The 24,861-nt window shown below is 44.7% G+C and overlaps 1 protein-coding gene across 8 annotated transcripts in view; it reads right to left on the bottom strand.

Moving 5' to 3' along the window:
* MTCL3 (MTCL family member 3) overlaps positions 1-24,789 on the bottom strand; it is a 47,263-nt gene extending 22,474 nt beyond the window's left edge. For 7 of the 8 annotated variants that reach the window (XM_068938251.1, XM_068938253.1, XM_068938250.1 and 4 more), the window contains exons 1-4: positions 24,654-24,789; positions 21,219-22,318; positions 20,571-20,795; positions 16,877-17,035 (exon numbers count right to left, since the gene is read on the bottom strand). In XM_068938251.1, coding sequence (XP_068794352.1) covers positions 16,877-17,035; positions 20,571-20,795; positions 21,219-22,318; positions 24,654-24,690 — 1,521 coding nt within the window. In that variant the 5' untranslated portion in view covers positions 24,691-24,789. Of the gene's footprint in view, positions 1-16,876; positions 17,036-20,570; positions 20,796-21,218; positions 22,319-23,981; positions 24,267-24,653 lie in introns of all 8 variants that reach the window. The other variant, XM_068938254.1, reaches the window with a different exon arrangement.
* Between the last annotated feature and the right edge of the window lie 72 nt (positions 24,790-24,861).

The following is a 24,861-nucleotide window of genomic DNA, read 5'->3' on the forward strand; positions in this document are numbered from 1 at the left end:
GGCATCAGTTTAAAGAAGATAGCACAGAGGTATTTACGACAGTTATGCAGGAGGCCAGAGTGGTGGATCAAATATACTATTCTGGCCTCACAGCTTCTGAACATATGAAGCTTAACTGCAGTTTGGGAGCACAGCAACAACACTAATAGAAACATGCCACATGGAAAATGAACCTTTGAGTGTATGTCTCTGTTTGCATACCACCGAGGTAATGTTCCAGTTCAAAACTCTTTTCTGTGGCACTGTTATTGGTTCCTTTAATTAACCACTTAATCAGAGACCTAAGCTGCTAGCATCTGTAAGAATTAAAATGATTCAGCCAAGCCGGTAAAAGAAAGCACTCCTGGTAATTAGACCACTACGATGTCATTATCAGTTATGCTTTAGAGGGATGCAGAAGTCTTTCACTATACATAACATTGATGGAAGCAGATGCATGGCAAATACCTTCTAAGTGCAAGTACTCATCTGTGACCTAAGCAGGGAGCTCAGTGATTACCCTAACCTGGATTCATAGTTGAGGTAGCCAAATTCAATTAACACAATCATACAACTAGGATGAGCCAAAGCAAAATGGAATTGATATCCACAGGTCTCACTCTACATATCTCAAAATATGCTGTTGTTAATACCAGCACTGAAAAGACACGCACTATGTCAAAGCAACTCAACAGAAACAAACACTTCAGAAAAATATCCCTGCACATCTAAGAGGTTAATCCAATGCCCTTTACTTCAGAATAATAAATGCCTCTTTCAGTACTCATAACTACGAAGTGTTATCAAGGCCTGAATATGTTAAAATCGCAGAGGGTTGCACTTCTCGATGAAAAAGATGAATACTGTGGTAAGTTAAAAATAAGGCTCTAGGTTGTAGTGACCAAACACGAAAAGCCTGGTGTTCTTACTCCAAGCTGATATTGACACCACAGATTTCAGAAGAGCAGTCTGACTGATCCCAGAGCCCAGCTACAGCTGGGTGAACCTACAGCTGGGTGCTCTCCCTGTGGTACACAATGTGACTCATCTCTACGCAATATTCAGTGACATACACCATAGAATATGGCTATAAATGTACACAAATACAAGCCTCTAAAGGAAGAAGGTGGTTCGAAGCGTAGCATACTTCAAAGACTGTTCAGAGGTAAAGCACAACTAGCATGCTGGTAGTTAATGAAGAAACAACTTGTTATCTTGTCTGATCACATACAGTCTCTAATCTTGTACAGCCTAGCCACAGAAGCCATTTGTTAGCAATTTGTTAGCATTTGTATTCCCCACCACTGTGACATGTATGCTATTTTCTCTGCTGTGCTTCATTTTTCATACATCACTCACCTTATTGGGTGCGAGATGTCTGCCTGATGTAGGCTCTGTACACGTGCGCGTACAGCTACATTGCACAGAACACTGTGCACAGTGCACAAAACACTGGTGTATCAGTATAAGGGAAAATGCCCTGTTTGATAGGATGTACCTGCTTCTGACCGGCTGTTCATTTGGCTGTTTTGCCTGTGAAGAAGGCTAGGCTGGACAGACTCTGAAGTCTCCCTGATAACAGAAATAATCTGGCAACCATTTCCTTTCTCCCCTTCCAGAAGTGAGCCCTGTTCAAACCCCTGTATGCTCTGCTGCAAAATGAGAAATCAGATTACTTGTTATTAACAAACACAGACCACAGAACGTGCATCACTGAGAAAAATCACAGAACGGACAGGGTTGCAAGGGACCTAGAAATCATCTAGTCTAACCCACCTGCTCAGAGCAGGGTCAACAAGGGCAGGTTTCTCAGGGCCATGTCCACTTGGATTTTGAGTATCTCCCAGGACAAAGACTCCACAACCTCTCTAGGCAATCTGTTCAAGTGTCTGACCACCTTCAGAATAAAAAAAGTTCTTTTCTTATGTTTAAACGAAATTTCCTGTTTTACAGTTTGCATCCGTTGTCTCTTGTCCCCATCACTGGGCATCAGTGAAAAGAGTCTGGCTTCATCTTCTTTACACTCTCCCATAAGATATCCATACAAATTGATTAAATCCCCCCAAGACATCTCTTCTCCTATCAGGGCCTGAGGCCACCAATAAGCCTTAGCCTCACCTGGCGCCTCCGTTCACACCTCCTTACCTATAGACCCAGCAGCTCCACTTCAGCTCAGGCTTGGGCCTTTACATGAGCTATTGTGGAGGAGCGCGGGTCTTCAGATCAGCCCCAGCCCCAGCCCCAGCCCCAGCCCCAGCCCCAGCCCCAGCCCCAGCCCCTGTTGATCTAGATCCTGACCCGTGGATTGACTTCCCAGCCCCATCTCAGTCCTGCGTCTTTATGGTGGATCACTAGACCTGATTCTGACCTGTGTATTGACTTCCTGGCGTGACTTCAGACCTGCCTCATCATCACAAACTTGCCTGACGATCTGGCCTCCTAACTGAACCTAGCCACAATCTCTGGGCCTGCCATGGTTGCCTCACTTGGATATTGTGGGACTGGACCCAGATTGCTGAGGCCTCTGCCTTGCCAGCTGTGGTTTCCCACTTGGCTCCTGGCTCCCTGTCCCTTAGGGAAGAGCCGGCCCACTCTGCTCCCTGGCATTTCCAGGCTAAACGGTCCCAGCTATCTCAACCTTGCTTCACAGGAGAGATGCTCCAGTCTCCTCATCATCTTTGTAGCCCTCCGCTGGACTCTTTCTAGTAGTGCCATGTCTCTCTTGTATTGGGGAGCCCAGGACTGGACACAGTCGTTCAGATGTGGCCTCACCAGGGCTGAGCAGAGGGAAAGGATTACCTTCTTCGACCTGCTGACACCACTCTTTCCAATGCACCCCAGGATCCCATTGGCCTTCTTGGTCACAGGGACACATTGCTGGCACACGTTTGACTTGCCCATCAGGTCTCCCAGGTCCTTCTCTGCAAAGCTGGGACGTCCCCCAGCACGTACTGGTGCATGGAGTTATTCTTCCCCAGGTGCAGGACTTTGGATTTCCATTTGCTGAACTTCGAGGCTCCTCTCTGTCCATTTCTCCAGCCTCTCGAGGTCCCTCTGAATGGCAGTGCAACCATCTGGTGCATCAACCACTCCCACTTTTGTATCATCTGCAAACTTGCTGAGGATACACTCTCTCCCATCATTCAAGTCATTAACAAATAGGTTATACAGTATTGGCTCTGGTATGTACCATGGAGAACTGCCATAGGCCTGAGTGCACTAACAGGCCTTAATTGCGCTAACCAGTATCACCTACAGCTTCCACCCTAGGTGGCCTCCACCCACCTCCTGCCCACGGACCCTGGAGCTGCACTTAACCTCAGGTATGGGTGTTCAGTGCCTGACTGAGCTATGTTGTAGGCGTACCTCTTTCCAGATCTGTCACGGCTGTGTCTGGCCATGGACTACGTTGATCTCAATCCTGATCTGTGGACTGACAACTTCTTGACTTGGCCTTGGACCTCTCGTCGCTATAGATCTGTCTGGTGATCACTGGGCTGTTTCTGAACCTGGTTATCATCACTGGACCTGATCCTGACCTGCGGACTGACTTCCTAGCATAACCCCAGACCTGCATCACCACCACAAACTTGTCTGGTGATCTGGACTCTTGGCTGACCATGGCTGTGATCTCCAGGCCTGCCTTGCTCACCTTACCAAGGTACTGGATTGTCTGGCGAGGACCTTGCCCTGCTGGCTGTGTTTTCATGCTTGGCTCCTGGCTTCTTGTCCTTTAGGAAGCAGCTGGCCCTTGCTCCTCCCTGACAGGTACACCACTAGTGTGGTGACCAGCCTCCAGCTAGACATCGTACTGCTGATCACAATTCTTTAAGCCTGGAATTTCAAGCAGTTTACAGTCCACCTCACTGTCCACTTAACTAGTCCATGCTTTATCAGTTTGTGTACGAGGACGTTATGAGAAACAGTGTCAAAATCCTTACTGTAGTCAAAGAAACAACATCCACTGCACTGAGAGCCTCAGCGCACTGCACAGTCTTTTATTTTTGAACGCACAGGAGAGAAATGCAAGAGACATTGCAAAGCATGTGCAACAGAACGTGCAAGTTGGATTGCCTCTTTTTTGAGAAATAAAAAAAATAAGATTGCTTGGGCAGCAGCTTCGAAAGAAAAGGACCAAGATTTACAGCCCGATCAAAAGCCCAGAGTATCACACTACATCTTGTGCATCCTACTATATGGCATTAACATACTGGTTATCAAACAGTATTTTCTGTCCTTCAGGAAGTGTTTGTTATATATAGCTGCACATAAGATATGCTTGCTTCGTTTGGTGTTTCTGATTCTGTAAATACTGGATATGTTACCCTAGCCACCTAAGTGCTCTGAATCACCATTCTGAAAAGGGAATGAGTAATCTATTCAATAGTAAACATAACAATTTCTGTGAGTTTTGTTTCATATGGCTGTGTTGTCTGTGTTCCCATTTGAGGTCTTGCCAGTCTTTTTCACCTGTTTTTATACTTGAAACTGCACTGACATTACTCCCTGAGGGGAGTAATGACATGACATGCTTCGGAACAGCCATCTGTATTATGACAAGACAAGCTTCTTGTTCCTAGCACTGGCAGCTGCGTTCAGAAGAGCGCTTACCTCTACAGTGCTACCCTCTGCTCACCCTCACAGGGCAGGGACAAACTACCTAGGGCCCTGGGGGCTCTGCTGAAGAGCCATGAGGAGTGCAGGCACCTTAAAAACACGCTGGTAAATTCCATGTGCAGAATAACTGATAAATCTACGAGGGGACAGAGTGGCCAGGTTTATTTATTAATTGCATACTTGCCAGCAGCACCAGAGAATGTAAAACAAAATTCAGTTTCATGGGCGCTTGCTGAAGAGCCTGATTTAAGACCATGAGAAAGGAAGCCCTGAAGAGAGCAGTGAGCACGCACGCACTAAACAAAAACAAAGCTATGGTAATTTTCCCTCCAACCTGAAATAAGCTGAGCTTTGACCTTTAGCAGCACTCTGTAAATGCTCTGTTTTGTCCAGGTGCCTCTTGAAGAGACAACTGCCCTTAAGCAGTGCACCGAACACAGTGGTGTAAGGGGCAAAAATTATTTATTATTGCTTTTCTTCAAGGCTATGGTGAGACTTCCAGCAAAGGATTATGACATTTGGTGTATATTGAGTCTGCACTATAATGTGTATCTAGAGCTCTGGATCAGCATTTAGAAAATTTCCCTGTTCTGCCTCTGTAAAGCCTTCGAGGTGATAGAGAGCCATTTTGAAAAGTTATCAGGATTCCCTGTAAAACTAGAGAACCCAGGGCTACGTCTGAACCCTCTTCATGCTCTCGCAGCACTATGAAGAGGTTGAATTTAATCTATTATCCAATCTCTTTCTTTAAGAAATAAGCAAATTATACAAACTATGCTTGATTTGCTCTTCAAGGACCTCACACAGAATTCCAGAGACTTGCCAAAAAATGATAAAATGGGCAGAAATAAATTTATAGTTGGAACTTTAAAAAGAAAAAAAGAGAAAAAGATATAATATATTACTTAAGGAAACTTTAGCAGAACAGCAACAAGACAGCCAATGTGGCTGATGTACCATCATGGATACAACTGTGAAAGGTAGTATGATAGCTAATGTAAAGCTAGCTAAAACATGAGCTCATTTTTATACTAGGATTTTAAAATACCTGGCATCTTTTTCTTTCATTTGAGCAGTCAGGTTGGTACCTCCATGTTTAAGACATGTATTTGGACAATTAAATGTCCATTTGAGCAAAAACATATTAAAATTGGGAAGGACAAAAATGAAAATTTGTCTTCTGTGACTGAGGACAATACAGATTCCTATAGAACTGTCTTTTCCCAGAAAATAAGTAAACTTCTTGGGCTTACAAACAGCACAGTGCCAAAAAGAGATTATCAGACGACTTACTGTGAGCCAAGCAACACTAGCTTCTCCAGACTTTCCTCCATTTGTTAGTGCGGTATGGTATTTTGAGGTATTTCGAGGTATGGTATTTTGAGGTATTTTGAATTTGCAGTCATTAGCACCACTGCCTGCTTAGGTAATGAGATAATAAAAGGCATACTTCCTCCTTTAGATCTTGAGGAAGTCACTCCCTAAAGCCTCTAGCAATCTTCCAGGCTGCCCCACTGGGAGTTCACAAACCATTTTCTCTCTGGTAACAAGTTCCCATCCACCACCTGAGCCACAGTTACCGCACTGTTCATTACTCACACAGACATCTGGGCATGCCAGTTCTGTCAGCACTGCGACTGCTAGTGATTGCCCCTTGCCAGTTATTCTCAAGCAGTAGGAATTCACAAAGCAGCAATGGACTGGATTTGCTGTTCTGCATCTCATTTGGTATCTCCTTTGGCTCCATACTAAGTCAGGGACCTTCGCCCATTCTTACACTAGCAAATGAAACAGGTCAGGGACTGTTCTCAGGACCTGATGCCATCTGGTACTCAACAACTCAGTCTACTTTCAGCTAAACTGACGATATAGCTAAACTTGCTTACAGCTTCCTCCCAAACAAGCACGAATGCATCCAAACTATCAATCAGGAATGAACTCAGCCCGAGGCTAGACCCCAATCATGCGCAAGCATAGAAGCAATGGTAGCTTGCCCAGGCCAAAATCATCCCAGGGATGTGCTGGCAATCACATGTCAGTGTGTGGGCCCACGTCTTAGCCTGGTTTATATTTAAAAGATAACTGCTAACTAATGGAAGTAAATCTGCACCAATGAATGCCTTTGAGAAACACGATCCAAGGGAAGAAATGGTTTTAATTTGCAGACTTGATAATAGGGTGTAGGGGGTCAAGTCCTTTCTCTAATACACAGTTCCTATGTGATTGGAGGCTTATCTCTTTTTCTTTGCCTATGTTTTCAAATGCTCATTATCTTTTTTTTATATAAGCTACTGGGAAGGAAGGGACCCTGATTTCACCTGGACACTGTATGCAGCACCAGTAAAAATGACTTACTTTGACAAGGGAAAGTGCAAATCAAAGACTACCCATATCCATTACAAAAAGGAAGGAAAAAAGTAACGTTTTTCCTGGCAAAGGGAAGGAACCTCCTCACCCTCATCAAACTACAGTAGTGTTTACAGACTGAAAGAGTTGATTAAGCTTTATTTTATGATGGTTAAATTCTTTTCTTTCTGTTTTAAACACATGCCACATATACTTTTTCACTACAGTTGCCACTCTTTTATTACCATTTTCCTGTTAGCAAGGAAACCCGCCACTCCTTTCGCACAATCCTTGCAAATTTGAAGACAATTTAATAAGTAACCATAAAACAGCGCCCTGGCTTCAATGACTCTTAAAAAGTCTCTTCTAGGCATCTTTTCTCACAAAAAGTCTTTGCAGTAAGGAATATTTAGAGTTTTTTTTTTTTTTGAATCTTTCATTATTTATTGCATATATTTTGGAGCTACAACTTTTTTGACCAGGCTGTTTATTTTTGGTGTTGGTAAACTCATTGAAACAAATGACTCAGGTAAATTGCTGATGGCTGATGCATAAACCTCATAAAGTTACATTTTAATTATGGGTGAACCAACTTCTTAAATGCATGTCATTTTTTTCCTGTTCATGATATGCCATTTTTAGGGAACACAAATTAATCTGTTTTTCCGTTATGATTCTTTTCTCATACTCAAAGAACTACATTGAAGCAAATTTTACTTATCTTGCTTACTGTGAAATTGGTGGAATTGATCAGAGTGTGCTCTGAGCAAAGATGTCAGAATCACACCCTCACAGATTATTAATAGCATCCCTGCTGACTAGTGTTTTTAAAGGAACAAAATGTTTGGGCTGGATACAAAATGTAACAGAATTTCATGTAGGTCAGTCTAACAGAAGTAACTGGGGGTTCTGCATCTGGGGAGATGTGGCGTATAGAGTCACAGAGAATCACACAGTCATAGAATCACTGAGCTGGGTTTGGAGAAAGGACATTTTTTGCTTTTTACTGTATAAACCCAGGCAGAGAGTTGTTTCTTATCTCTCTTAAAAGAAGTCTCTTCATTATCTTTTTTTTCTTTTCACTGAAGGAAAAAGAATTTTCATGAGGCAGCAAACTGAGAGCCCAGATCACTGAAACTCTCTGCTTAAAGGTACCGTTAGTAAAAGTGCTGCTGACGAACTCAACATTCGGGTCTTTCAAAAGACCCAGGAAAGAACTAGGCCTGTGAGAGACTTATAAACCCTCCCCTGCTGCCATCTTGTGCCACGAGCAAGTAAATTACTGTAACTCTTCAAATAATACAGCTTACTTCACTCATCTTATGATTCATCAGCTACTTCAGCAGGTATACCAATATCTCATCTCTCTCTAGCTTATCTCTACTCCATTACTCCTCCATTACTAGCTCTCTCTGAAATAGGAGAGTAGCAGGCTCAAACTTTGAAGAGAAACGGAAGCATGAGGGGCAATTCGGAAGTGCCTTGGGGACAGCACAACGGAGGAAACTCTCACACTTTCCCTGTCAAAGCAGCACAGCCAGAAAACCATCTCAAGTGGCCTCTATGCACACACCACGGGAAACACACAGAGGCTAGAAATCTATGTTACAGAGCCAAGATCTCACTGCGATCACGGAGGCATGATGGGATAGCTCACATGGCTGCATGTGGTAATGGATTAATATAGGCTCTTTAGGAAGGACAGGCTGAGAAGGCGAGGAGGAAGGGTTGTGCTCTACGCAACACAGAGTTCAAACGCATCAAGCTTTGCCTTGCAACAGCTGATAGGCCGGTTGCAAGCTTATGGGTAAGGATCAGAAGGCACACAAGCATGGCTGACATCATTTTGGGTATCTGCTACAGATACCTCATGAAGAGAGAAAATGGATGAAGCCTTCTTTAGACAACTAGAGGACGCTACATGATCTCTGCTATGTGAGGAAGACAATTTCTTGACACCACATGATCAATTAACCAACTGTGGGAGGCACCCTGATGGACCTCTTACGAATAAGGAGGAACAGGTCAGAGATGTGAACACTGATGGTAGCACTGACAGCAGTGGCTATGAGATGGTAGAGCTTAAGGTCCTGAGAGAAGCGAGCAAGACAAATGGTGGAATTAAAACCATGGACTTCAGGAGAGCAGATTTTGAAAGGATTTCATGGACCTACTTGGCAAGAACCTGTAAGAAAGTACCCTGAAGGGCAAAAAGGCCTGGAAGAGCTGGTGGATTCTTAGCAAAAACTTTTTTAAAGCAGAAGAATGGCCCGTTCTGATGTGGAGAAAGTCAAGCAAGTATAGATGTATGTGGAACTCCTGTCTGAGCTCAGATGCTAGAAGGAAGTACACGGGAGTTGGAAGCAGGGATGGGTTACCCAGCAGAACTATAGAGACTTTCCCTGAGTGTGAAGGGAAGGAATTAGGAAAGCCTAAGCTCAACTGGAGTTGAAACTAGTGAAGGATAACAAGCAAGGCTTCTCTAAGTGCCTTGCAAAAGGAAAGCTAAGGAAAAGGTTGGCATGCTTCTCAGTGGGGCAGGGGACCTAGTAATAAAGCCTGTGGTTAAGTCCAAGTTACCCAATATCTTTTTGGCCTTGGCTTTAACAGTACTATTTATCTTCAGGCCTCCCAGGTCCCCAGGCCTACTAGCAGAATCTGCAGGAGTGAAGCATTATCCACAGTAGAGGAAGATCACTTAAACAAGTAGACATACATGAGTCCATGGGACTAGACAGGATGCAGCGCAAGGTATTGCAGGGGTTGGCTGCTGTCACTGCAAGACCATTCTCTATCATCTGTGAAAGGTCATGGTGACTGGGAGAAGTTCTTGACGACTGGAAAGGCAAATGTCAAGAAGGGCAAAAAGACAGAGCTGGGGAACTACAGTCCAGTCAGTTTCTCTGCAGTCTCTGGGGAGATTATAGAGCAAATCCTCCTGAAAGCCATCCTGGAAATAGGATAGAGTGCATATCAGCAAATTCACAGATGATACAAGATTGAATTGTTGAGGGGCAGACAGGCAACATGCTGGTAGTCGACAGGGCTGCTATTCAGAGAGAACTCGATGTGCTGGGGAAATGGACTGACAAGATCCTCACGAGGTCATCAAAGACAAATGCAAAGTCCAACACGTGGGACGGAGCACACCCATACACCAGTATATATTAGGTGCCCACTGGATAGAAAGTAGCTCTGCAGAAAAGAACCAGGCTGGGGATCCTCACAGAAAACAAGCTGAACGTGAGTCAGTAGTGTACCCTTCCAGCACTGAATACTAACTGCATATTGGGCTTTATTAGCTTAGCCAGTAGGTTGAGATACAAGATTTTTCTCCTCTGTTCAGCACTTGTGAAACTGTATGTGAAGATACTGGCATACTGGGGCAGGTCTAGCAGAGGACTGTCTAGATAACTAGGGGGCTGACGCACAAGATACGCAAGGGCAGGCTAAAAGTTTGTTCAGTCTTAAGACAAGAAGGCTCAGGGAGGTTCTTATTGTCGTCTTTGGCTACCTAACAGGAAGGTACAGACAAGACTGAGAAATTCTTCTCAGAGATGCGCAGGGATAGGACAAAAGGCAGTGGATACAAAGTTCAACACAAGAAAGTCTGACTAGATATTAGGAAAAACATTTCACAATGAGAACGATCAAACACTGGAAGAGGTGCCCAGAGAGGTTGTGGAATCTCCTTTCTCAGAGATACTCAAAGCTCTGAGCAAGCTGATCAAAGCTGGTCCTGCTTTGAGTAGGGGGTTGGACCATATGAACTTCCAACCCAAATGACTGGTCCCTTCCGATATATGAATCTATCTAGAAAAAATACACAAAAAACAAGTAGGACAAGAGCATAAACAAACAAACTAGGTTTGCTTCTGAGACTGTGGATGTTGATTAAGGTTTTGTAACATCGGTTAACACACAGTTTAATTCAGCCATTCATACTCTTGCTGAGCATCCTCTGACTATGCAAAAATTCCTGATAATTTCTGTGGCACAGAATATTAAAAACAAGGCAGCAAAAGACATTTCTAAACTTGTTACTACTTAAAGACCAAATGCATCCCCACCTTATGAAAATAATGCACATTCCCAAAGACAATAGCAAGAAGTTGAGTTATTACGCCACAGCAGTGTGGCCTTCCATCAGATACTAAAAGCAACAAGCCTGCTCACAGCAGCTTACAGCAGTGATCCCTTCAGTGGTCCATACAAACCACGCATATCTTCTTCTGTATCCTAAAGTTTTTACAACTTCTGACAGCAGGAATATATAGATCTGTTCCTCAGTTATGAAAACATTTGCCTGCAATTGACCAAAGACACTTTTTAACTAAGAAGCCTGCGACAGAAAGTTTCAATTCTCAAGGCATCCAAAAAATGTAATATTGCTGTTGGATCTGCTTGCCTTGCCTATTGGTAATGCTGCAATACACCACCTATTATGAGATCTATTTCCAGTTTCTTACAACTTTGTCACATTTTAGATGTTGGAGCTGAGATTTTCCATGCTAAGTATCTGTCTCAGGATAAATATCAAGGTTGTTAGTATTTTGGAAAATTTCAGAAAATGATTCAGCTCTTTTCAAGAAGGGGATACCTTGTTTTGCTCATATTAAAGAACTCTAGCAGCTGTGCTATGTCCAGTATGTCTGTTAGCAGAGATTTTGTGTCTGTATTAGATATATATCTCTTACTTTTCTAATTGACCCAAATCATGACTGGCCAACTTATAACCATTCAAAATTCCATTCCTATATACAGCCAGGTGATTATTTATTGGAGTTTACCAGTTAAATTTACTGAAAAGTCCTTATTTACAAAGTGTCACATCCTCCCCCGTCCTCAGCTGTTGGCCTGTCTACGTATTCACTCCCAACTGATATACCATGTTCTGACTCCAGGGTAGAAGGCAAAGCCTGACTATTCCTGCAGTTGTTGCTCCATTTTGGTCTAGGAAAGGTTAAGGCCAGGCATTAGAACCAGAGATAATTTTCTCTTGCGCTCATACCGATATAGTTGCTGTTCCCTAGTAAAATGAGTGATCCCATACTGTTCCCAGTCCACAGATGCAGAAATTAAAGAGTTATACTTCAAAATAAGGATAGGAACAGAACCAAGCAAAGCAGCTGACCGTTTTGAATGAGGGGGGGGAAGAATGAGGAAAAGGGGACAAAGTTCACAGATGAGAGAAACTGTGACTAAGAAAGAGGGGAAAACTTACTGAGTATGAGGGCAATGAACTGAAGGAGGCTTGAAATCCAGAGGGAAGGTTGGACACTGATGAAGAGCTGGAGGGATGAAGGGAAGGAGAAAGGACTTAGGAAGAGAAAGGGCTATGAAAAGGAGAGACGTTTGTTCTTTAACGAAGAGACATAGTGGGATTAGACACAAGCAGACTGACACTGGCTTATTCACTGGTACTGCTGATCAAGGGGCTGGGACTGGGTCATCCCACACCTGTCCTCTTCACAGCTCTACCATTGTAGCTTTTGTTGCCAAATCTCCAGCTACTCTCCTGATTTCTAAGCAGCCTAAGCACTCAGAGATGTGTAAAGAGCTAATCTGTAGCCACAGGCTATATAAACAGGGCAGACAAAGGTTGCAAGTGGAAACAGAAAAGTATCATTACTTTTCTGTGGTTCCACAGCAGGTTAGCATCAAAATCAGGACTAGAATTCAGATTCCTCTCTCCAAGCCCAGTGCCCAGTTCCCTAACCGATGCTATCTTGGTCCGCTTTCATGCAGTGTACAATACAGACTTTTTGACAGAGAGGCCTCACTCCAAGAAAACACTGACACACATAGGGAAACAAATTCCTCTGCCTGCATTCTGAATTGACTGGACACAAGAGAAAACGCTGGTCTACATGCCATATAGCCACAGTTATTGGTAGCTCTATTCCTGAGCTAATAAATTACGCTTAGAAAAAGAAAGTGTTAGTTTGAGTAGAACATCACCCTAATGTGGCTATAAGAACTGAGCTGTTTTGCATCTGGCCAGCCTGGAGAACTAGCAGAGCAATTCATAGATTCCTATCCATAAAGATATATGTCTCGGAAAGCACAGTGCCTCCTGCAACTCCGTATCTGCATTGCAATGAGGATTTCTGAAGCCCAGGGTCCAGTACATCTGTCATATTCGCCACATTCTTCATTTCTCTCACAGCAAACCATGCAAAGCATGGCTAATTGGGCATTTCCTACACAGCTATAGCAACTGAATGAATTCTTATTTCATGCTATTAGAACGAAAAGCTCTACAGGAGTTAGCTCAGCTTTGACAAATGGTTACCAGTCTTTTTGAATTATTAAGCCTTTGTCAGTTTTCAACAGCATGAGTACAGTTGCAGATTTGAACAGTGCCTTTGCTTACCGCATACTTAAAAAAGAGCATAAAAATTAAAAACAAACTAATGAACGCAGCTCATGGGTTCATTGGTAAGGAACCCAACCCACAAATTTTTTAGATATAAAAAATTGTATCTAGCTACAATTTGGTTTCTGTTTCTTCTAGAAAACACTTAATTTCCCTACTTTGTTCTCAGCTTCCCAACAAGTACTGCAATTAAGAAGAACACATAATAAAGTAGCAATCGATAGCAGTTGCTGCAAAGAAATTCTTAGAACTGAGAGCCCAGATGAAAAATCCGGTGTTTCCATTTGGATATATGCAGGATATGTGGATATATACGCTGTTAAATGAACTAGCTGTAGGTTGCTCAAATGGGACTGCAAGGAAGAGTAACTGGCAGAAAGCATACACTTTGCTAGAACACCTTCCAAATTCTGGATGCTTGCAAGGTTCTGCTGACATCAGCAACATTAACTTCCATTTCTCAGGCAATATATCACAATTCTTCTTTCTCAAAAGCTTCAAATCAAGAAAGGAAATAGCAGCTATCTCTCTGTGTTAATAGATGCAGACGTTCACAAGTCTGTATTCACCCAAAGGTTCAGTGAAAGACTCTAGATCTGCCTCTGCACAAACACATCTGCTAGCATTTATCTTTCATACATATTTGCAGTCAAGCCTACCTACATTTTTTTTAAAACAGCAGAGAATCTCTACAAAGAGAACTTTGGCTCTGATCATGCTCTAGAGACTACCTGACATAAAATACTGCTTCTCTCTCCAACATTTTCTAGTACATCTTTCAACTGTTCTCTGCTGTCTCACACTGTTCATCATAAAAGGAGAGCAAATTTCCCAAGGCAGTTACAAATAAAGAGATTTTAAAAAGAATGGGAAGCTTTTGCTAGCCAACACGTAAAATTAGAGTTGTGTTTTTGCAGTACGTTTGATGACATAAAAGGTCAGAAATCAGTTATACATATGGTGAGCACTGTTATTGTGCTGTAAAATAATAATAGGAAAAAACCCTTCATTGACTGTGACGATTAATTCTATCATTAACTCTAAGGTCAATAGAAGTTAAGATCAGAATCCAGACAAAACATTTCCACTCTGCATGCCTATTTATGCTAAGTAAAACTTACTTAACCAAGAGGTTCCATTGGTTATAATGAGTGTACTGAAATTACAAAGGGTTGTAGAACAATGAACCTAGTGGAAATAAATAACAAGCAAACAGAAAATGAGCCTTATGACCATCTTGCAATGACATTTAAGACACAGGAAACCCCTGGCTGCACAAGAAGAAAAAAAGATACTTGTCACAGAAAAGCTCTAAGGCACTTTAGACTGCTTGGGATTGTTTTCATCGCGGTTTCATATGCTGTTAAGTTGTTCTGTATGAAAATGTTTTAATATTTTCATAGCTTCTTCATAGATCCTAAATTTCAAAATTGTAAGAATTAGCATTCTTCACCAACCTCCTTCCATTGGTTCTCCAAGTCACGGCATGTTTGCGAAGTGCATAACAATTTGCTTCACTTCCAGCTTGTTTTTCTCTGACCTGCATTTCCTCAACCACCCTCCAACTTTCTTCATCTAGTACAAAAAGTCCTGAGGTCTCTTTTCTTACTGGATGAGGCTCAGTAGCCTAATGTTTGAAATATATAGATAAAAATTACTCCCTAATTATGATGATGCGCACAATGACTGCGCATGGCAAAGTTCCCCTCCCCAGTTCAGTATCAGGATGCATTTCCGACTCTTGGTCAGCTCCACCTCTACTCTGGCATAGAGTCTTAATGCATTTTTGCATTCTGGCCCAGTGCTCCTGTTCGGTGCCAATGGGAACCATCCATCTGCTTCAGCTTCTTGAAAAGAGTATTGTGTAGAAGAGCCCTGGGTTTAAACATGATGTTTTCCTGTCCTCTGGAGTACTAAGTATCTTTCAATTGATAACAAGAGCAAAGACGGAAAGGGATAAACGCTTAATCTAAAGAAAGAAGTGCAATATAAGAACAGCAGAACCACAGTTCAGCATAGTGGGCTAGAGGGCAGAATTATGATAACGAGAAAGAGATCACAGAGGATAAGAGATGAGGAAACCTATTTATTGGGTTAGTTTCCTGCAGGTATATAGTTCCCACAAAGTGTAAGGTATTAAATTGCCATTACCCTTCATTTTAATCCAAAGACCCACGAGAATTAGCAAGGTAAAAGAAGCTAACTGAGGTACAACCTACCACAGGTCAGGAGCACAGGATTCAGAAATAGGAATCTGTAAGAAATACCAGGCCATAGAGTCTGAATGGACAAGAATAAGGGAAGATTTGGAGTACAGCCAAGTCTATAAACAAGTTATAAGGATAATTACAGAAAGATCATGCTCTCGTAAAGAAGATGGTCATGGCAATGGAGGGCAGTGGTATTTTGTGATGGAAACCAGAGTGAAAACAGAAGAGAAAAATTCCCAGGCAGAGGAGGGGGCAGCTGGAAAAGGCTCAGATTTCATGCCCTTTTCAAATCCGCAGTTATCCGGAAAAGCAGTAGCAGGTGGCAATAAACACCTGTTTATCCTCTACTAACATGTTTGAGATTCATTTCCTGTAAGGAAAACATATGAATATTTTTAATACTACCTCACTTTAAGTAAGCCCTTGCAATTCCTAAAGATAATTTAACTTACCATATAGCTGAAAATCTCCTAACTTTCTTAGCAACTGAAATACATTTCTTCTGTTTCATGCAAGATTAAAGTAGACTTTGGCCTTCCTGCTAGGGAATATTACTAAACATGAAAATCAATGACTTTCATTGAATTTTAAGCACTGAAATCGAGAGTTGTTTCTAAAATCTGTTTGGAGGATTCATTGCTAGTCGAAACACTTTCTCCTTTTAAGATTTGCTTTATTATTATTTGCTTTATTATCTCTCAGTCTGCCATGCTAATACTGCCGTAATACATTTTCTGCTTGTTTGATGGGACAGTATCTTGCATCTATATAGCGGCAATGGAGTAATTGTGAAGGTGAATTGGATAACAACATAAAATTATGCTTAAACTGAAAGGTTGGGTAGAGTCACTCACTCTCCAGTACTCGGAGAGTACTAAGTACTCTCTTCTCCAGTACTAAGAACACGATAGAATATAATGGGGAGGTGGTTAGATCTCCAGTCTTCACTGCACCTACTAGTAAGCAGCTAGTAAGGGAAAAATAGTGGTCCTTGTAAAAATATATAGGGAACATAATTTTCAGAACTAGACTAACTCCCTTCAGCATTCTTCCACCTATCTTATATAAGCACAGCGTCTGAAAGCCTCTGAACCCCGTTCCACATTTCCTTGTACGAGGAAAACAAAGCCTCATTTTGGTTTCTGTTTCTTCTAGGAAACACTGCATTTTTCTAGTTTGTTCTCAGCTTCCCAGTAACTAAGCTGTTCTGCACCACGCTTTGCTACTTTCAAGCTTTATCTGCCATATTTTGTGCTCCCAAAACAAGTTACGGAAGAGAAATATTTCAGCAATTAGAATTTGAGAAGTTCAGACACTTTATGTAGAAGTAAATAGCAACACTAACCTCTTTCATTTTTTCTAGTTCGTTCTGTAGTGCCTGTTTTGCAATTTCAACTTCTATAAGCTGCTGTCTTAATTTTTCATTTTCATCTTCTGTCACAGTGCGTTTTTCTTCCACGTTTTCTAATTCATGATGAAGTCTCACCGATACATCTTTTGCAACCTAAATAGAATGGTATTTCAAAAGAAAGAAAGAAGAAAAAGATTTACTGCTACCATACTAAGCATCTAAACAACTATTTACAGGCTAGTTTTGGATGTTTTTATGGAAGTAGTATGTAAGGAAACATTTAGACAACGACATCCACAGGTGGAATTCTAAACGATTCAAAATTCAAGCCAGTTCCCACAAAATATTGAATATTCTTCCTACAGACTTAACTGAAAACCACACTAAACCACTAAACACTTTCTCAGGTTTCTTTATACCAACAATGAAACGGTATCTTCATTATTCTTGGAGACAGTGAAGCATGTGTTTTCTCAAGCATTGCCAGCTTACACTTCTCAATGCACTAAGGCAGATGTCCTTCAAAAACTTAAGATGTGGAAGCATCAGGCAAAAGCAGGGTCTTCTCCAGGCCTACTGTACCTATGCATTGTATAGGGCTACTAACAATTGGGATACAATTTGAGTTGTGCCTGCTAGTCTCTCTCTCCCTCATGCATGGTTATATATTAAAATATGCCAATACCTGGCATTTACCACTATTTCAAAGAGTAAAATAGAAGCAAACAACATTTTTATTGATCTTTTATTTACCTAAATGATGTACAATATTTTTTAAATGAACACAATCACTAACACTTTCGCTTTCTGTCTTGAAAAGCATTTTCACAGGAATAGTGTTAAAAGGCACATACCAAAACCTAACTCGCTTTCCTTGTGTAAGTTAATGTGAATTTTGCCATTTGAGCCACTTGCACTGTATTTTGTGAAACCACCGAAACTATAATCATGCATTAAAAATATTTAAATGTACACTAACCACTGTTATGATGGTGACTTTGACACACACGGCTTGAAAAGTCTAATTTGTTGCTTTTTTATAACATTGGAAAGTATAATTAATCCTTCTTAGCATTAGCTAGGGGAGCTCAGAGAGCTACCCGTTACAGCTTTCCATATGACGATCATTATGTTTTTAAGAACTCCCTTTGACATACTAAAACTCTAAAGAAAAAATAATTGTAAGCAAGCAATCCAGAAGAATCCGACCTATCAGAAAACAGCAGCAGCTAGTGACTCACCCTCCCCGACAAGAAACACTGTGTGTGTGAATTACTGACACAACACTGCAGTGTAGCACAAGATCATTCAATAACATCCCCCATTGCACACACACTCAAGACACATAATGCCCAAAAGAAACAGCGAGCGGAGGGGAATTTAATTATAACCACACTCCAGAGAGACTGCGGAATGAGGTGAGAATCATATCAAGTCACAGAGCTGTATCTTGATGTCTTTTCCCATACTTGGTATTAAACTGTGCATTTGGTTATCCACTCAAAGTAAACGGACAACAACTGGGGACGTATCTAACGACATCCTACCAGAATTTGTCTTTATAATTGCAGCCTATATATCAGTGAATATAAAGAAATAATAAAGTCATTGCTAGTAACGATTTTTGGCACAAAATTTCATCGAGTCACAATAAAGGTAAATCCTACAGAGCAAACTAGATCACATGGGAAAAAGGCTCACTTATGCAAGATGCATTTTAATACAGATGTATGCAAGATTGTATCTCTAAGGGATTATGTTCCCTATTACATTACCCTTGTAAAATGGGCAGTGTTATTTTGGATAGAAATTCTTCAGGAAAGGACTTGGCAATACTGCAAAGAACTGCACATGAGCTACAGTTATAGTTAACTAAAAACCAGGAATTCCATTTGGCAGAAATTTGGCATTTGACATTCATTCCTATTCCAAAGCAGAACAAAATCCTGATCTGTGGGAATGTTTTACAAAAATGCCATTCCTTTTCAAAATAGTCACTTGTCTGGTAATGAGGAAAGACAAGAGGAAAGACAAGCAACAAATCCTAATTAAAGTGACCCCTTTGTCCATTTCAACCTAAGGCTTGAATTAGTATCTCCTATATTGCAGGTGAGCGCCTAACCACAGAATCAATTTCTCTCCCAGGCCCTGTGAATATATCAGTCGTTAGTACAAAGTAGCACTGAGTCAACAAAGAAACCAACTCGATAGGCTGGAAGCATAATATTCACACGGGACATGCAGGGTCCTGTTCAAATTCTGCTTGCAAAGGTGAATTTCTCAACTCTTCACCTGAATAGCATTTTGAGTGTGCAAAATGTCACTTGTTTTGATCAGAAATTCTATCTTATCCCTAAAAAAGATGCATCAAAAAGGTATTTCCACCAATTTTGTTTCTGATCAGGAAGAAAATGTTTTGTCAAGGGCCATGCAAACAGCTCTACTTACAGAATGGTCATGGCCAAAACAGCAAATGTGATTTTTGAGTATGCACAGAAAAGGAATATCAAATAGAAATATAGAGAAGGACATTAGCATTCTAAATGGCACTAATGAGAAAATTACTGGAATAATGTGTCTTGACTTGGTGTCCAAACTTAGTAAGAATGATGACAGGCTAGAAGATTTTCAGAAAAGCTGACCAAAGTCTGAAAAAAAACTTTGGAATAACAGACTTGCAATTTCTTATACTTATATAGCATTTATAATCTATACACAAAAAGAAGCTAAAAAATGACCTTGTCCGTGATCCTATATTAAATTAGTATTTTCAGTTGTAATCAGTAGAATCCACGGAGTCACAGGCAACTAGTCCTGGGCAGAAGTGTGGCCAGGAAGCTCAAATTGGCCATACAGCAGTCTGCATTTCCACTGAGAAATGGCTGAGAGACTTGTCAACTGAAAAAAGGCTGAGAAGCGCTGACTCAGTGGGAAAAGCCTTAACAATATCTAGTGGATGGAAGTAGAAGTTAAACAACTTCCACCTAGCACAAGAAACATTTTTTCCCGTAACTGGAGCAATCTGGAACGGAGATACTTCACCAAGGGCAATCTTTAAACAAAGACTGAAACTCTTTCTTCAACATCGGGCTGTGGTTCGTTCAGAAGTTACAGACTGGATACCGAGATCACACACTGAAATTCTATGAGCTCTGTCTATGATTTTAGGCAGATGAGGAAAACCTTGGCTTCACTGAAGATAACTATAGCTTTTCCACTGACATCAATGGAGTCAGGATTTCATGTTGTGACTCTGCAAATACTCAATCTAACAGTCCACTGAAATCTTACCACAGAGCATTGTAATCCCCTAAGAATCAATGGGACTATCCAGTGAGGTTGGTTCAATGCTGTGGTGGTAGAGTACATTGTGTGTTCACCATAAAAGATCCAAAGCCCCTAGATCCTAACCCGTATTTGAATTACTTCCTGCACACTAGCTCAACAAAACATGAATGGGCTATGGCTGCAAATAACCTACTCACAAAATCTTACTACAGGGCTACTTACTGGGGTGCTTCTAAGTCTATCACTAAGGTAAGTTTAGGCCACTGTTACCCCACGTGCTGTAGTGGCTGTGTGTTTTACAACGGAGGGATGGAAATGCCTGAGTCACTGAAGACCACAGAGCATGGTTGTGTCTCCACCTCCCGGTGTCCTGCTCCTTGACACCTGCTCCCTCCTGTACCTTGAGGTCCTGCTCCATGCTGCGCAAAAGCTCTCCGTCGATCTCTCCGGTCTGTGCGTAGCGGAGCCTCTTGCGCTCGGCCTTGCGCAGCCGGTATTGAAGGATCCGGCAATTCTTGTTGGCTCGCTCCAGTTCGTGGCGCATTTCTTGAAGCTGACAAGCATCTTCCTCGAAGAAACTGTCCCTCATCTCATCCATCTCAGTCCTCAGTTCATCTATCTCATTCTGACACCGGGGCAAGAAGGGGACAGGGATGCAACAGGTGGGTCAAAACCACAAACATCAGTGACGCTAAGCACAGGGGAAGGTGGCCAAAATGGAGCTCGAAGACAGGCCCTCCTCCCCGTAAGGATACTGGGTAAACACAGCAGCGCTCGCTAAAAGCGCCGTAAGGAACTAGAAGAGTACCACCGCCCGCACACCCCACGGCAGGGCCATCTTAAACCTCCCTCACACCTCACGCCAGGGAAGGGGGAGGCAGGGAAGCGTCCCTTTGCGGAGAGCTGCCCGGCCCGGCCCCTGTCTGCCTCCCACCTCAGCCCAGCCCGGCCCGACCCCGACCCCAGCCCCGGCCCCGGCCCGTTGGTGGGTGCCCCAAGAGCCCCACCCAGGGCCCCAGCCGCCCCAACGGCCGCGCCGGCCCCTCACCTTGAGGCTGTCGTTCTCCTCGCGCAGCTTCTCCATCTCCTCCTGCAGCTCCTCCTGCCGCTGCGGGCTCAGGGCGCCCTCGGGGGCGCCGCTCCTGCCGCCGCCGCCCGCCTCGCCCTGCCGCAGCCCCTCGGCCCCGGCCGCCGCCATGGCAGAGGGCGAGGAGGAGGAGGAGGAGGGGGAGGCGGCCAGGGGAGGCTCCGCCGAGGCGGCGGCGGCCGCTGCCGCGGAAGAGGAGGAGGAGGAGGAGGAGGTAGCGCTGCCGCTGGTGCTGTGGTTGCTGCCCTTGGTTTGCATCTGGGCGGCCGCCGCCAGCCCCTTCCTGAGGTGGAACTGGATGAGCTCACTTTGCAGGCATCCCTCCTTCCAGTACCCGCCGCCGCCCGCCGCCCCGCGGCCCTTCCCCGCGCCCGAGGAAGATGGAGGCGCCGCGGCCGCCTCCCCCGCGCCCTTCAGCGGAGACCGCCCCGCTTTCCCCCGCCAGTGCCTGGGCGGCGGCGGCGGCGGCGGCGGCTGCAGCGCCACCGCCCCCTCGCGCTCCCCCCCGCCGCCGCCGCCTCCTGCAGGGGGCGCCGCCGGCTCCGCGTCCCGCAGCGGCGGCTCCTCGGCGGCCGCCCCCGGGGAGGCCTTGCCGGCCGCGGCGGGCTCGGGCGGCCGCGGCGGGGCGGCGGGCGGCGGTTCAGCACCGGCGCCGGGCTGGACAGCTCCCGGCGGCGCCGCGCTGCGCGGCGGCTTGTCGGCGGCGCGGCCGCGGGCGGATCTCGGCGGCTGCGCCGGCTGCGGCCGCCCCGCGCCGGGCTTGGCGGCGGCCGGGCCGCGGGCGGCGGCGGCGGCGGCGGCGGCGGCGGCGGCAGCGGCGGCGGCGGCGGCCGCGGGCGGCGGCCGCGGGGGGGTGTCCCGGGCTCTGGCCGGAGAGGAGGCTCGCTGCTGCTTCCTGCCGCTGCTGCCCTCGGGATGGAGGCGAGGCTCGGCGGCCGCGGCCGCGGCGGCGGCGCCCCCTGCAGGCGGCTGGCTCATGGCGGCGGCTATCTCCGGGAGACGTCCATCACCGGCGGCGTCCTGCTCCTCCTCCTCCTCCGCCTCCGCCTCCGCCCTGGGCGCTGGAGGAGGAGAAGAAGCGGAGAAGACGGTCGGGGTGGGCACAGGGAGGGAGACACGGTGGCAGCCCAGGGTACAGGTGTGGCAGCCGCCAGCGGGCACGGGTCTCCGCGGCCCCGCCACGGCTCCCCGCCGCCAGAGCACTGCGCGACCCGCCTCGCACACCGCCCCCCAAGCCACCTGCTGCCAAAGCACGTCCAAACTGATGCACTCCAAAGCCAAGGGTATCACAGAGCAAATTTTCGTCTCCCCCTGACTGGCATCAAACCGGAGCAGCTTTACGACTGGACTCCACGTTGCACGGCTGTGGCTGAGATTGGTTCCCACTTCTTCTGTTTCACCTAGGGATGTTTTTCCCCACCCATGTTTTTCCAGAACCCTTCCCTGTACAGGCTGCAACATCACACTTATGTTTCCATCCTCACACCTCCTTCCTTCTTGCTCATCCTCACTGCTGAGCCAAGTACCAGTTTGGGTTGTTACTGCACCTGTAGGTGCTACCTGCATCTGACTCTTTAAAGGCCTCATCAAGGCATCTTTCAAAGCAGAATGGGGAAAGGCTGTTGTACAGCAACAACAGAGCCCCCTCCCCCTTCAGCTTTGACAGGGTCTCTTCCAGGACCAAGTCAGGCTGCCTCAGCTCAGGAATCAAGGGTCATAAAGGAAATGCGTAGATGACAGGCACTCCCTCAATCAACTTCCAAGCCCCGATTTGCAATAATTTGTTTTCCAGAGCCATTGCCAGGTCTTAAGACTGACTCAGGCTTGTTACAGGTTATACTGACATAGGAATTAGTCATAATCAGGTCAGTGGATTTTCGAAACAGAGGGACTAAGGAATACACCCTAAGTTGGTACTGGATGTCATGTGATGTTCATTTAAGGATGCTCAAATGACAATTTTTCCCCCATATTGCCAAAGCTAGAGTTTTCATGGTCACAGTAAATTGTTAAAAACAGCTGTTAAATGTCATATCATGCCAGAAAGATACTCCTTAATATATTCTGAAAATAATGGCTAGCAACTATAAACTGTTTTCACATAGCCTTTATTCGACTGTCCTTAAAGGGAAAACATGGGCAAAAGTAAAAATTACAGCATTCCTAGCACGGCCTAATGATTTGAAATTAACTGTAGCTGTGGGCCAAAAGGGAATAAAGAAAGAAACCCAACTGCACATGGTCAGCACAGACAGTATCCCATACCCTAACCATTGGTCTGCTCCCTGGAACAGCCTGGACAAAGACACTACACTTACCCTGCACTCACTTGCAGGGGCACAGGCTTTCCTGTCAAGTGCACTGTCATCTATCACACTGATCTTAAACAATGCACTGAAAATTAATGCTCAAAAGAATGTAATTTGGCAGAAACTTCCCAAGCAATAAAAGGGGAGAGCGGAAGAGAAAACCTGTCAGAACCTATACTTGTATCACAACACTTTATAAAAGATTCGCTTTACATCTCTATTAACGACCACAAATAGAATCTCCAAACTGCTGTTGTTCAGAGCTGTACAGGTATCAAATATCAGTCTTGAAATCCAGACCTGAAGAAACCGCAAAAAGTCAGGACTTAGCTTGAATCCTGTACCTTACTCATTGTTATGACTTTTATCTACCGTTCAAAATTAAATTAACGGAAAAGGGAACCCTACACTCTACCTGGATCTCTTCGTGAAGTTTCGCTGCAGCAAAATCATCAGGCTCAGCAGAGATCTGCCAGGAACATGGCCTGAACCATGCGTGCCCCCGACTCCAGGACCGGCTACCGCCTACAATTCAGTTGGCTGGTTTTTTAAACGGCACAACCAAAACCACTCTTGAATCCGAAATCTCCGTCCTCCACAAAACTCCGCGACACAATCTCCTCTCCGGGGGCAAAACCACGTGGCGTTTCAAAGAGGCGACAGGACGCTGCGCCTCTGCAGGTTTTCCTGTCGGGAACAGCTGCCAAGGCGGAGAAAAAAGGAAAAAAGGAAAAAGGAAAAAAAACCCACCATAAATAAAGGGCAGCAAGAAAAGGGAGAAGCCCAGTGGCTCCGCCCGCCGGCGTGGGGTGTCCCGGCGGGGCAGCGGCCGGGCCTGCGCCGGCCTCCCCGGCCCCGCCGAGCGCCGCCGCCGCCGCCGCTCCAGCTCTCGCTTCGCCCCCGGGCTCTCGGGCTTAACAGCACTTCTGCCTTTTGTCCGGATTTTAGAGGCGCGGGCGGATTTTCTCAGGTCCCCCCTTCTACTTGGCCGTTCCGCTGGACGCGAATCCTGGGCAACACTCCCTCTCTTAGCAACAGCAAAAAACAAAAAAAAATGGCTTGAATAAAAAGCAGCCGCATTACTCACCACCACTTTTGTCTGCTGCCGGGCTGGCGAAATGCATGCACAGAGGGACAAGCACCCGCACACGAGGTACCCAGCGCTGCCAGAGCCTCTCAGGAAAATGAAGCAATATTCATGAGCTGACCTCACTGGGCCTGGGAGACGGAAATTGGGGGAGGGAGGAAAGCAGTGAAGGGAAGAGAAAAGAAAAGATTAAACGGCGAGAACCCCG

The sequence above is a fragment of the Struthio camelus genome, chromosome 3 (assembly GCF_040807025.1).
Source record: "Struthio camelus isolate bStrCam1 chromosome 3, bStrCam1.hap1, whole genome shotgun sequence".
Classification (NCBI taxonomy): domain Eukaryota; kingdom Metazoa; phylum Chordata; class Aves; order Struthioniformes; family Struthionidae; genus Struthio; species Struthio camelus.